At 42.2% G+C, this 14295-nt stretch overlaps 1 protein-coding gene across 1 annotated transcript; it reads right to left on the bottom strand.

The window, feature by feature from the left end:
- Positions 1 to 3219: 3219 nt before the first annotated feature.
- EPGN (epithelial mitogen) lies at positions 3220 to 10491 on the bottom strand. The gene is made up of 5 exons (XM_029087408.1): positions 10455 to 10491; positions 9866 to 9979; positions 4494 to 4614; positions 3588 to 3740; positions 3220 to 3274 (listed from the first exon to the last, which is right to left on the bottom strand). The coding sequence occupies exons 1-5, from the start codon at positions 10489 to 10491 to the stop codon at positions 3220 to 3222; spliced, it is 480 nt and encodes a 159-aa protein (XP_028943241.1).
- Between the last annotated feature and the right edge of the window lie 3804 nt (positions 10492 to 14295).

Genomic DNA, 14295 nt, shown 5'->3' on the forward strand with positions numbered 1-14295 from the left:
GCAGACACAGAGAAAGCCATCGTCTGTGTTAGTGCCACCCGCCTTGCAAGTCTAAGAAGCCAGCAGCCTGCTCTGCGACCATGCTTCAGCCCGACGGGCACACAGCACCCAGATGGCAAGGAACCCATTTCTGGAAGCCTCAATACCACTGGGAAAAATACAACTAAAATAAAGCAAAGACCTCCTTTTCCTTCCTTTTTTTTCCCCATCTTCTTTTTTCCATGTTATTCTCATTCTGCCCTGACACAAAGTCTTATTTTGCACAGCACAGACTCATCTGGTGTTTCACTCTTGAGCTTTTCTTCTCCTAGTAAACTTGCACTGGCAGCCCTTTCGAAGTTGCCTTGGACCAGAAAACAAGCTAGAAAAACTATTTCACTTTTTAGTCTCCTGCTAAATTGTGGCCTTGAAAGAAACCTTCCTTTCCAGTTATGTTTAACTTAAATATTAAAAAAAGGAAGTCAGTGCGTGTTTTTATAAATACAGAGCATCTCACTGCAATGAGTAATTATTTTTGAAGAAGCACATGCACATCCTGCAAGGCATCTGCTTTGCACCAAAGCCACTGGTGTGTAAAGGGCATCAAAAAAGTCAGTAAGAGGACATGGTTAAAACCAAACAAAATCCATCTGTCCTGGACAGTTTTCTTTGGACAAGTGAAAGTCCAGTTGTTCAGACTCCTGCTCTTAGAACTCCTTTAACAACTGCACATACGCCCTTGTGCAAGTTGTGTTCCTGTGGGTGACTGCTCCAAGACACAGCCTCTGGGATGGAGAAGGGTTGGTCCTCTAGAAGCGAACGCAACACTCATGTGAAGGAAGAGATGACTCGCTGCAGAGAAGGGGATTCAGTCACAAGATAAAAGCTTTGATGCTTTTCATCCTTTGGCCTATCTAGGTCTAAAGCTTCCTTTGAGATCAATGAGAAAGATCTCTCACCTGTGTTTTCCTGATGAGATGCATGTTTCTAATAGGCAGTTCTGTTCAGTCTGTCCAGTGTGAGAGAGGTGAAAGGTGCTTTTTTTGTGCATCTGTGTGCAGATGTGCAGATTGTAATTCCTATCTAACTGCACTCTCACTACGTACGTGTGACACAGAAAATGTTCGGGCAAGTACTGAAAGCTGATCTGAAAAACCACTAAAAGCAGAAGTTGTCTCAGTGGATACTAAGAAAAGGTCAGAAGAATGGAAGGAGCAAACAACACAAAGATCTGAAGATTTAACTTGAGATGAAGAAAACAAAACGGTTGAGAGCTAGCAAATCAGCTCAGTGCCTCTTACAAAACACTCATGTCAATGTGTAGAGGAAAGGACTGGTGTCTGTCTCCATCCAGCTCCTCACCAACAATCCTTTCTGTGGTTGCACACCACGTGCTCCAGTTTGCTGCATGGGGACTCCAACCAAACAGTGTGTGATGTGTTGTTTTATTTATTGTTATCAAATGCAGAGCCAAGATGACTCAGCTACTGACCAGGATCCCCCTGCATGGAAGCCCATTCAACTTCAGACCACCTGACTGCCAAATGTACATTTACCCTTTCAAAACCCAGTGTTTCATACACACTTCAGCATGATGCCCCCTTGTAGATGCCCCCTCCCTGGAAGTGTTTAAGACCAGGGTGGATGAGGCTTTGAGTAACCTGATCTAGTGTAAGGTGTCCCTGCTCATGGCAGGGGGGTTGGAACTAGATGATCTTTAAGGTCCCTTCCAACCCAAACCATTCTATGATTCTATGATCATTGTAGTTTCACACATACACAGGGTTTTTTTTTTTTTTCAAAAAAATGACATGCATCCTGTTGTGAAAATTAACTCACATAACAAAGAAACTGAGCTTTCCAGCAGGGCACCTATAATTTAGGAGTCATTATCATGCCATAAAATCACAAAGTACTTAACTGCCCTCTTCTTGTCAATGACTAAGCATAGCAGATGCATCTACAACATGCAACAGCTGAAATGAAAATCTCTTCAAGCCATCTCCAGTCTCATCAGCACTGTCAAACATTCCAACTGTCAGTGAGAAGTCACAGTTTGTGCCACCATCTTCAGAACCAATTTTCTTCCATTTTCCTTAAACAAAAACTTTTTGCCTTTGCGCTTCTTCAGAGACACGATGAAGCAAAACAAGCATCTGATGTGTAAACTGTTTGTCCAGGATGGAACAAAATCCCTATGGTCATGTCTTCCTTATTTGAGTGGTCACACTGTGCACATAATGGGAGAACAGAACAAAAAGAGTATTTCCTGGACAGAAGCTATACTGAAGTTTCAGAACAAAATTCCAACTTCTCTAGCAACTGAAGTCTCGTGCTGAAATCACAGTGCAGCAAGGTAACCTTCTGCTTGAAGCTCTGTGGATGTGATAACCTGCTATATGATGTTAGGGAAGAGTAGAGTTCTCTGTCATGAGCACAGTCAATAATCCATTTTGAGAAAGATGTCAGATTCCTTCTCTTATGAAAACAGCAAGGAACTTGCCACGTCCAGAGGTGTCATCGTCTAATTTTCCAGAAAAAGTTTACTCTTTATTCTTAAGTTTAAGTAAGTTTTTGAGAACCATCCATTTTCCTCAGTCCAAAGCATTTCATGATTTTGTCCTTTAAGGCAACAGAAGTTTATACTTTGCTTAGCACACCGAATATAACTGCTGTGTTGGGACAGGGTTGTTTACTCACACACAGAGGCAGCAGATATTGAAATCAGAACCCTGAATTTAACTGCTGTGTTGGGACAGGGCACAGAGGCAGCAGATATTGAAATCAGAACCCAAATGATTTCTTGTCAGCACATGATGTTCAGAATAAAACTCCATTGTGAAACAGGTTGTGCTTTTCCTCCAGAGGAGAAAAAAAAGAACGAGGTGAGGGAAGAGACCAGAGCAAAACACTGTTCTAGGGCTTGAAATGACTGAAAACAGCTACAACCAACCAGCCCTCCCCTCAGCAAATACCAGCCACAGGAGAGCACCGAGAGGGCTGCAAGTATCCTTAGCTGTTCGGACCTAGCAACCTTTACTAAAAAGAGGAAGTCTTTCTTCAAAAGTGCCTGGAGCCCATTAGTTCTGCACGAGTTCCTTTGATGTACTCGCTCTGTCATTCCCTTGATTTCATCTCATCAGCGAGGCTGGGGTCCCTGCCGTACGGCTTGTGGTGGCCTTCCCAGCAGAACTTCCTCTCCTTTACAGGCAAATTGGTAAGTGTCCCAATGCCAGATCTTCACAACGCCGTCTCGCCCATGCAGACTTTGTAGGGTGATTTCAATTTCCTGCATCTGAAAGGTCAACAACATAATGTTATTTTCATCTGACAAATCTAAAACCACAGCAGTCTGAACAGAACCTAAATCTAATCGTCTAACTCATTTCGACAGCCCCAATGAAACACACGTTTCAGATAATCACACTGTTTGACCCAGCTGGCAGATCAGAAACCTGAGGTATAGAGAGTCAAGTCCTTTAAGATCACACCACAGATCAATAACATGCAAGAACACACTCCCAGGGCCCTCAGAACTCTGCACACTGTTTCATCCTGCCCACTGTAATTCAGATTAATATAATCAGAAGGTTACATATCTCCCATACCTCTTTCTTACGTAGCAGTAGATGATAGCGAGTATCCCACTCGTCAGTATTCCTACACCGATTCCCACAGCAATGTAGCGCTCGTAAGAATTGTGTGCGTATGAATTTAGTGTTAGATGTTCACACCTTTCTCCATTATAACCTGCAAGGCACCTGCAAAATAAATATATACCGTGCAAAAATTATCCAGCACTTGTTATGCTTTGTATTTCAGAAACACACGTTAGTTTTCATCAGATTTAAACAATTTAAAACAAGTCTAAACAAGGAGAGGCTGAATATGGCGCTCAGTCAGAACCTCTTCACCAAGACTACCAGTTGCCCCAGTCGATCTAGTTTAAAGCTACCTCAAGTTCTGCAGTCACAGCAGCAAATGCAGTCTAAACATACCCTTGTTGAAGAGGGTGTGGACAAAGAGCACTGTGCTTTGCTGATCTTCAGCTGCTACAGTGTCTTCAAAAGTCAAAGCTGCCCAGTACGGACAGCTAGAAAGTTTTAAGGACACCATAGTCCTGATTGGTGTGTAAGGGGGGTTGCAGCTCACATCTTGGAAGATCCTGCCCCCTTAATTGTTCCTACCATGAAAATCTACTTATTCCTCTACTATTTACTCTAGCACTGGATGTGATTTGAGATGCCATCACAGCAGTGACCTACAAAGCTGTGAAGTTCCCCTCTCCCTTCCTTAGTATTATCTATCACAGCACTACTGTCTCGTTAACAGTCCTGAGCCACCACAGTGCTCAAGCCTGTGCCAAGCTTTAAGCCTGCAAATACTTGACTGGCACTTGAAAGCCGCGCTATTCCGAAAATTACTCATGTTATGTTAGTAACGTGTAGTAGACAAAGAAACTATGCTACTGGTGTTAATTTTTAAGAAGGGTACTTATAAGCAATATTCTTTACTTGCATATGGGTTTCCTCAATTCGCTGTGGAAAGCGCAGAGCCCATTGATACAATAGCTGTGGTGTTCTTCAAGACAGGTCTGCATCAGCTTCAAGAGCTTTGGCTGCTCTGTGTAGTCTACTGTGAAAGGGGAAAAAAGACATATTCTGTTTAGAAAAAAAAGTGATTTGAATATATTTTCACAACTCCAGTTGAACACACACTGCCTGCAGAAGACAATACATAGATTTCCTGTGATACGCCTTGCGAGCAGATTCAAACACTGCTAAGCAGAACAAGCTTCTAAGACATTCCAACAAAGCTTTAGAGAAAGAACAATCTGTAAATAAACTACCTGCCCTTGAGAAGCATGGATAAAAATGACTATGGGAGATTGATTCAGCACTATTCAACCTGCAATCCAATTGAAAATACCATCCCAGGAACACCAGGAGTTTAGGACACAATGAGAACATTGAATTACTCTCAGTATGTATCCCAGTCTGAATTCAAACTATTAGTTACTTCTTTTTCTTTTCCCCATCCCAAAACAAACTACTGCATTTCTAACACCCTGCCTGCCAGCTCTGCAGCTGTGAGTGAGTGATGAATGGTGGGATTGCTCTCTCCATCCATTCTCCATGGCCTAATGTTAGCTGAGCATCCAGTTATGCTTGTAAGCACCCAAGACTGCCCAGATGGTCTTCCTGTGCAAAAGCACGGTCCATGACTATTAAGCTTCTGAACTTGTGCAAAATTATATGCATCCAGATCAGTAAGCATGCTTCTGCTTCGAAAGCACAGAAAATGACTTATCTTATTCCCAACCATGGCAGCTCAAATGGGAATAAAGAAGTCAAAAGTGCTCTTGGGGATCTTATATTAATGTTAAATACCAATAGAAGAGGACCTGAGCCCAGGAGCAAGGCACCCTGCTGTACAGAAGGCTGGCATCAATCTCAAACAGGAGCAAGGGTGCAGCAAGTGAAGAGAAAGCTCAAAAGCTTCACCATCAAAGCAAGTAGCTGTTTGAACGAGTCTCTGTACCCAGTTACAGGAATCCCTGGTGGGGTGGGCTGTCCAAGCCATGTCTTTCTATTTCAGGGGACTGTTTTAGTGATGGCTGAAGGTGATTTCCTAACCGAGTGTATGTCAAAGCCAGCTTTCAGTTATGACCACAAGAAAAATAACATCATGCAGGAAGGTGACAAGGTCTGCTCAGAGTGACTAAACAATAGTACAGCAAGCAGAAACCTTCCTTTCTGACCAAGTGCTGGATCAAGGTCTGGAGATATTATACTGATGGAACTCTCATCATAGATGTAAGCCTCTAGCAGTACTGCAAGCGACTCGAGATCCCACAAAACATTTTTCAGGAGTAATACCACCAACCTCCTAAATTCCATTTGAGTCATTCAATGGCAGGAATCCCCCCAGCACGCTCAACTAAGTGATTTTTTTCCTTCATCCTTTATGCAGCTTCATCACAGAGATGACAGGTGATGGTAAACACCTGCTCTACTCTACGCCCGCACATTAGAGCAATTCACAACTTCAGTTGTGAATCATGTGGTTTGGACACCTAAAAGGGATGATGCTATCGCTGTTACTCAGATCAAACAACACCACTTTGAAAATAGTGCTCTCTCAAACTTGACAGAGTAATCAGACTTCCAGCTTACCAAGAGACTCGGAGAGAACAAGTAACAATTCAAGTCTGCTTAAAAAATAACATGTTGGTTTACTGGTTTACTACACTTCCTCAGGAAAAGCTACAGAGGTGGAAAGAAACATGCTTTGCTTTAAAGCATTAACTTCTTTGTGCTGAAAAAAGTGCATCTTTTCCATTCTTGTAAGGAAAAAATCACAAGTTTCTCTTCACGCTGTGGAGATGGCAGACCACAAACTAGAAACACAACACTAGAAACTACACACCACATCCAGAGATTTGGCTGAGCAATCAAGTGACAATAAATACACTCCAAAGGATGTGCTGAGATGGAGGCCCTATCTCTATCGCACACCACGACGCACAAGGGAGTACCCGAAGCGGCTCACAGACCAGACTTGGGTGCAGCATCACCTAGCAGTGAGCTCTATGCTACCTCAGCAAGGTTGTCCCCATGTACTGGGACCAGAGTGACATCTCTGCTATAGAAAGCCCTGCACAGGGCAGACATACCTACAGCCTTTGAACCACACACTCTGCAAGGGCAGGAGTTGGTGCTGGCTACATGCAAGCTCTAGTATTGAGCTCTGCCTCTTTTCTGGCTGGCTCCAGGTCTGCTGCCGAAAAGCTCCAGGGACAGGCTTGTTGACTGAGAGCACAGTCAGCACAGGATCAGGCCTTGCAGGGACAGATTTAAGGAAGAAGAGACAGATTTTTATGACAAGAGATGGATGACTATTTTCTGCACAGGAGGACTGTACAGCGCTCACTGCTGGGGAAAGCACAACAGAAACCAAAGCCTGTGGTAAACACAGCTGCAGGGCTCAGCATGCCGAGGAGATCCAGGATGCAGGTGACCTGCAGAAGCCCATTTGCACTTAGGCCAAATGTACCTGCAGAGCAGCTACCCAAGCTCTGCAGGGAAGAGATTCAGTGAATAGGCACAGCCAGAAACATCCCTTCCCATTTACACCACTGCTGCCAAGAGGTGGCAGCCTTCAATCTACCAACGTCTGGAAGGAACCTTCCTTCTTGCAGGTACACAAAACCTCTTCCCCTGAGTGCTGTGAAAGTTACTACTGTCATTAGAAACCAAGGTCAGCACAGAGCAGAAGCCTGCCTAGAAAGCATTTGAGACAAACATCTTGCTGTGCAAGCGACAAGCAAACAATACTTTCCTCCCTCATTGTCAGGAGCAAGAGCTTTGTCCATTGCGGGTTGCAAGATCATATCTTAAATGTATACACAAAAATTTTAAGTGCAAATTATTTTGACACTGCAAAAGTACAAGTTACCTCTGAAAGAATGATTAGTCTTGAAAACAAAAAGAACCATTTTCTAACCCATCTCAGAGCATTATGCTAATTCATATCTTATTATCAACCTGGATACTAAATAAGCTGTTGAATAAACACATCCATGTGCCCTTTCATGTCATGTGAGGAAAGAAAAGCATGCTGTGTAAGCACTTGACAGTAGCATGCAACTGAGTCATTCAAACAGATACACTTGGCAGGATCTGACATGAAATCAAAACTACAGGTACTTGGAAGCCTGGGCATGCCAAAACTGACAGACAGGCAACAAAAAGAGCCAGCCACTAAGACCACGACAGCTCAGCCTTCAAGTATGGTGTGTCAGGGAGGAACGGGAGAGTCAGAAAGGGGAGGGAGGGAAGGGGTCAGGCCCAGGTTCAGGGCCTCCCTTACAGGCTGCACAGAAGCAGCAGCTCATGGCAATGAAGGGATCTCATTTTGGACCCTGTCATACCAAGCCCTTCCCTACTCCTAGCTGCACATTTTGCTACAAAGGCTCCCCTTCAGCCCAAACAGCTCACAAGTCCTTTATTCCTGCCGTGTCAGCTCCCAGCTGGGCAGCCTCTCCATTACCTTTTCCCCCCATGGTGATGACCCAGCCTAACGTGCCAAGTAAAGCCTATGCCACAGAAAAGAAGGAAATAGGAGATGATCTTGTAAATAGGAGGCAAATGGATTGAGTGGCAATTAATTGTTTTCCACAAACTGCACCTCAGTCCCCAGAGGACTTGCAATCCCACAAAAAAACCTACCAGTTCCTCCAGTGATACTTACCCAGCAATTAATTTTCTTAGGATCCAGTATTACTGAACCTTGGTTATAAACCTTACTATAAAGTGAACTTACACAGGAATAGGAGCAACAAGAAAAAAAATCAGAGAGATACAGCCAGTCCCTTTGGTGACTCTTTAAGCATTTCTTTTCCATCTCCTTTCTGGAAATGCTGTTTTCTAACTTTTCATTGGCTTTATCCACCAAAGTGTACTTTTAACCACCCATGTAAACACGTGCTTGTATGTTTGTGAGTTTGCTTCTGCCTTTGAGGGGAACACACTCTCAACTAAAAGTGCTGCTTATCTAGTTGACTTGCACAGACACAGCTAACAAAGGCACATGGGACAACTACAGACATGACTCTGTCCCTGTAAATAAGCCTCTTATTTGTTCAAACATGATCCATAACTCCTGCTTTATAGAAATAATACAAACAGGATACTTAAGGAGCACAACATATTTCTACTTTGTTATTCTCCTGTTTGCTGTATGTAACCGTGGAAGAACTGTGTCACAGACAAATCCACTAAACCAGACCACAGTGCTGCACTGATAAATCAAACTACTGCAGCCAAAACTTAACAACATCTTGAATTCACATATATATGTGTGTGCATATATATAGATTAAAAAAAAATGTATTTTATATACATATATATATGAAACTCACATATATAGTCCATGTATGGATGAATGTATATATAACACTGTACCACTAGGACAAGTTAGACAAAAAAATGTTTGACTTGTTATGAGAAAAAATAAAAAGCTTATGGATCTACTAAAAAAAGCTTTTAAGCCGTCCTGTGATGACTTACAATTAACAGAAGATGATTTGTATGCATGTTTATGTTCTTTTTAAAGTACAAAGACATTAATAAGTATCACGGTTAAAATTCTTTCCTCCTTTACTGACCTGCCAAAACCTCAGTTCCAGATCACACAGTTCTCCAAATATAATGACATCACTAGCACCTGAAGTAATATCAAGAATGCAGCTTGCAGGATAAACACAGCCCTCTGGTCTCAGATGTTGGCAGGTAAATAGCTTGAGTTCACATTTCAGTCAGAAAAGAAAAAGAAAGAAAAGAGAGAGCCAGTACTCTGAAGAGAGCTGTGGAAGCTGTGACAGCCGAAAGCAGAACTGCAACCAAGAAAGAAACTCCTGAGTAACAGTAATGGAGAGGCATCACTCAAGTTACACTCGCTGCGTTCTCACTTGTGTGCGTAAAAACTCACACTGAAGACAGCTAGAAACCAAGCACTAGTTATAAGTCATAGAAATGGCCATCAGAAATGCAGATCACCTATCCCAACTGGCCTTAAAATAGCTTCTTCAAATTATAACTGACTTCTAATAAATGATCCTTCAGCTGGTCAATGCTGAGCCTACCCCAGCTGAGCGGCAGCTATTACTTCAGAGAGGTTTTTAAGGCTCCATGAAGAAAGCAGCTCATCTCGCAAATAAAACACACACACAAAATTCAACAGTGTTCAAGTGACAGGAGCATTATAGCAGTTATCACATAGTAAATCTTGCTGGGTTTTTTTTGGTTTGGGTTTGTTTTAAATTTTTGTTTTGTTCTTTTTAAGTGACAGATTAATAGAGACAAACAGAACAAAAAAGAAATACCTTCGGCGTTGTTTTTTGTCCAATTATTCCATAAGTCTGTGCTGAGGGATGAAACAGTAAGAGCTGACTCTTCACTCAGTGCCCCCATTGCTGTGTAATGCAAATAGATGCTTACTGGAACAGAAAAACTCAGTATATCTATTCAAGGTTCATTTCATCCAGAAAACATGTACCCACTTCATACAATTCTGATATGATGCAGTAATATAACAGCAATTAATGTCAAATATTCTTGCCTCAAACTTCCTTTTGCCACAGCATAAGTATGATTGTGGGGAAACAAACTCTTGTTTGCAAATTTCCAAAATACATACTCATTCTGTTCTCCTATGCAATTTACAACACAGACAGCTGGAATATACTAACTACAATGTTATACCTATTCACCAGTCTAAGTAGCTTCTTTTCAAGGAGACTAAATCATACCCTACCAATTAAAATTTCATCCAGATTTAAAAACTCTAAAGCAATTCTGCTTCGCAATGTCTTCCCATGCTTCCCACCCCAACTGCTTATTTCAGAAAAAGCCAACTCTTGTTCCAAATCAGCCTCGTATTTTACAACATTGAAAAGCCTCCTCCAAACCTACCTTTCAGCAAAATATAGATTAGCATTCCAAATGCCATGGCAAGCAGCTGCTTCAACACCTTCTCAGCTCTTCTTTCCAGATGGCTCGCTTGCTCTGCTTATCTGCGCTGCCGTGTTTTCTCTTGCACTTATATGCCACGAAGCGTCATCTGCTGTTCTCACCAATCAAAAAAAGGTGCATCTGGCAACAACCTCAACCCCCGGGGCAACCACACATTTATTTAGGAAACTGCTATTATCTAGCAATGGGATCAGGTTTTCTTTTGAAACCCCGGTTTCCTATTACCTGTGGGCATAATTGTGCACACAAAGACATAGTTTTCAAGAGAGACCTGGGATCTGCCAGAGCAGATCAACGAAATACAGCAAACCAGAGATGAGCAAATGAAAAATTATGTATGGTGAAAAACGTCATCTTTCTTTCCTGTAGCAATGCAGGTGTTGTGTTACTTCCAGGAGAACAGTCACCATTCAGGATGCTACTCGGGGGTCCAGGGACCAGCACTTCGTTGCTTGTCTTTCTTCCTTGGTCCTACCTGTACCTCAGTTCCCTGCCATCTAGAAGAGGAACTTGGAGAACAGCTAGTGCCGAGATTAGGAAGTGATCAGACACAAAGATAATGGATGATGTTCCCCATCAGTGACTGCCAGCAAGAGGCCTTTGATCACAGGCTCTGGTGAGCCCGAGGGGCATGCTAATCACTTCTCATCCAGCCTTCCCGTGTGCACAACACTCTGAAGCAAGGTAAGTCACCAGCCCTGTGCAAGGCCTGGGATGGCTGGCTGGAGCTACGCGCAGTTGTGAGGAGCAGAAATCAACAGCTAGCAAAGCACAGGCACGGAGAAAACATGGACTGAAAAAGCAGGTAAGTTGTCACTTCCTACGGTAGGTGAATCCTTCACTACTCCCGTTGCTATACTGCCTTAAAAGCCCATCTCTACCTTTTGCAGGAAGTGGGCATGCACAGTGAGAATAATCACACTTACTATGTCAGCTGTTTGTAGGTCTGTAAGACATACCTGTCATATATACTCAACCCCTCTTAGACGAAGCCCCAAATGCTGTCCAACTTCCTTGGTCACACACAACTTGGAACAACTAGGACTGGTCTCTCTGTGGGTACTTACGCAGCCGAACACACTAGAGCAGATCATCATCAGAAAAGCCTGGTTCAATGATATACACACACATCAACAACCCAACCATCACCAAAGCAGAGCTGCACACTTCATCCCAGCAACAGCTTTCGCTTTCTCAACTGTGAGCTCCAAGCAACAAAAACTTTTCACAGTTTTTGTATTTTATAACCAAAAATTTTCTGATAAATGCTCTAACAACTCTGGTCAGCTCAAGTTCTCCCTCTACGCTGCACTCTCCTCAGTGACCCGTAGGATTAAATCTAACCACTTCACGTTCAGGGAAAAATACAAGCTAGTTATGCACATTTTAATTACGAGTTCTCCCGCACATGGACTGCATTCCAGGAGGCTTTTCCCTTCCTTCGCAGTCCTGAATTGCTGCATGCCTGCACACTGATCGAGTGCAGCTTGCACGCTCCCTGGATTGACAGGAGTGTTTCTCTCTACCTGGATAACCTCAGCTATCAGTCCTGAGCAGGGCTCAGTTCCACAAGCCTTGCTTTCAACACACATCTACACAATGGGAGCTCATTGCAGCTTGAATCTGAGAGGCAGCTTTGCCATTATGCAATGCTGTTGGGTGCGGCAGCCCTGTCAGGAGGCTTCAGTGGATAAAGCCGGGCCTCTGTCTGCCACAGGGTGTTCATGCTTGGACCAGACTTGACCAGGTCTGGCACATGAGCATGCTTTTTGGGTTGGTTAATAGGACTCTCCCTCTGGATGTTCTCCCAGTGGGGAATACTCTCACAGATGTGTCTGGTAGCTCTGAAAATAGCATGCCGTTACGTGAATCCTCGGTCTCACTGGCTTTTGTGCAATGCTGAAAAAAAAAAGGTTAAGATGCAAAGTAAACTGTTTGTAGGACGTGCAAGAGGCAGACTGACTCAAGTGACATAAGCAAAACAACATACATTGTTATTCTGCCAAAAAAATGCAGAGGTAATTACAGTTAAATCAAAGGAAATAATAATGAATCTAGAACAGCAATGTAAACAGATGGAAAAAGTAATGACTGCACATGCAGAAGACGTCCATTCGCTCCACTCTTAACACAATGATAAAAAAGAACCACAACCACTCCCAGAACTGTACTAAGATTTTTCACCAAGACTAACATAACAGTGAACAAGTTTTATTCCATTTTAGTCAATGATGGCTTGATCAGTCTAAGTATTATCTCCACAGGCACCTTGATCCTCCTAACATTTATACTACCACTTAAATTTCAAGAGATAAGCAGCATCCGCACTATTGGCACTATGCATTTAGTAATGATTCTGTCAACCTCTTCAGTAAACACTGCATCAAACAAAACTCTCATAAAGTCCATCACAAGAACAATCAGCATGGAAGTGATGCTCCATCTTGTTTCTTTTATTACAATAAGTGCATTTTTCTGTTTAACAGCAGTAGTATTAGCCACATTTTTTTTTTCTTCCCCTTTAAAGTTATCTATAGTCTACTGGCAAACACCTTGGGCTCTTGATGAAAAGAAATCAAAGTTATCTCAACTGAGATAAAAACACAAAGATAAAAGTCCAAACTGGCTCCCACTGACTTCAGTGGGAATTGGGGCAGGCTCTTCACGTCAATAGTGCACACACACGGTTCAACTGGCACCTCAGCATTAACTGCACTCCAACTTTTTCATTGCATGAGGCTATTCTAGATCCATCTTGCATTCAAAATTTTTGGGAACAGAAAGATACTGATCTTATTATCCCATACAGTCCTTTCTAAGCAGCAAAACACTGAAGCCAAGGATTCACAGGGCTGGGCATTACATCACAGACTGGAAAATACCTCCTTCATGCAGTTTCAGAAAGTAAGAGAATAATTAAATGGCTTCAAATTCCAACACAAACATTTCATCAGGGATAAAATTTTGTTTTGCTCTTCCTTTTCTCCCCTCCCATTATACATAATGTACATATATAGCAATTTTAACTACATTCTACCTAATTAAAGCCCAATCCAGCCCAGTCATCTATTCAGGTTTTTTTGTGGGATGAGGGTATTATGCACCGAAACATTTTGTCAAGCAAATCCGTACATGGAAAGAAAATAATTCTGGCCTCAATTCTAGCTCCTCATTCATCCCTACCTCTTGCACATGTTTAAGGTCAGAATTTCACCAGCATTCAGGTTTACTTGACTATTTTAAAACATGTACTGAACACTTGCATTCATGTCAACATTACTGCCTGGCAGCTGGAACAAATATTTTGCTCTTTCACTCCTTTCAGACTCAAGATTGCTGCTGCTATCTCTAAAGGATTTTAAAAAAAATAATACTTCAAGTCTTCAAACTACATCCAGAGTGCTTCATGACCTCAGAACTCAAATCATATTTTTAGAAGGTGTCTAGCATGTTGAAACTTAGGTTTTATATTGTTTGATAAAAACTAAGGGTCCCAAGTGCTTCTAAGATCTTGGTAATTGCACCCCATCCCCAGATATACAGGTGTATTTGTAATTCACCCTTCATTCTTCATTTTCACACACACAATCGACCACCAACAAGGTATCTGCGTAGGCTCCATTCTCCAATCCATTTTTACTCGCATTAAGTCAGTAGGAGGTAACACAAAGTATTATAACATTTTGTAAACCATTAGGTTTAGCATCTTTACATGAAAAAATAAATACAATGTAGAAATAAATATCTTTGTAGTAAAAAATAAATGTTTTGTGTATCAATA

Source organism: Antrostomus carolinensis, unplaced genomic scaffold (assembly GCF_000700745.2).
Source record: "Antrostomus carolinensis isolate BGI_N321 unplaced genomic scaffold, ASM70074v2 scaffold7121, whole genome shotgun sequence".
In the NCBI taxonomy this organism is placed as follows: domain Eukaryota; kingdom Metazoa; phylum Chordata; class Aves; order Caprimulgiformes; family Caprimulgidae; genus Antrostomus; species Antrostomus carolinensis.

What these genes read in the sequence shown, in the direction of transcription:
- EPGN (XM_029087408.1), bottom strand. Translation starts at nt 10,491, where the DNA reads ATGGCATTTGGAATGCTAATCTATATTTTGCTGAAAG. An exon ending in GACAAAAAACAACGCCGAAG is followed by an intron (nt 4,615 to 9,865) that starts GTATTTCTTTTT and finishes CCCCTTTCACAG; the next exon opens with TAGACTACACAGAGCAGCCA. An exon ending in TTGAGGAAACCCATATGCAA is followed by an intron (nt 3,741 to 4,493) that starts GTAAAGAATATT and finishes TTTATTTTGCAG; the next exon opens with GTGCCTTGCAGGTTATAATG.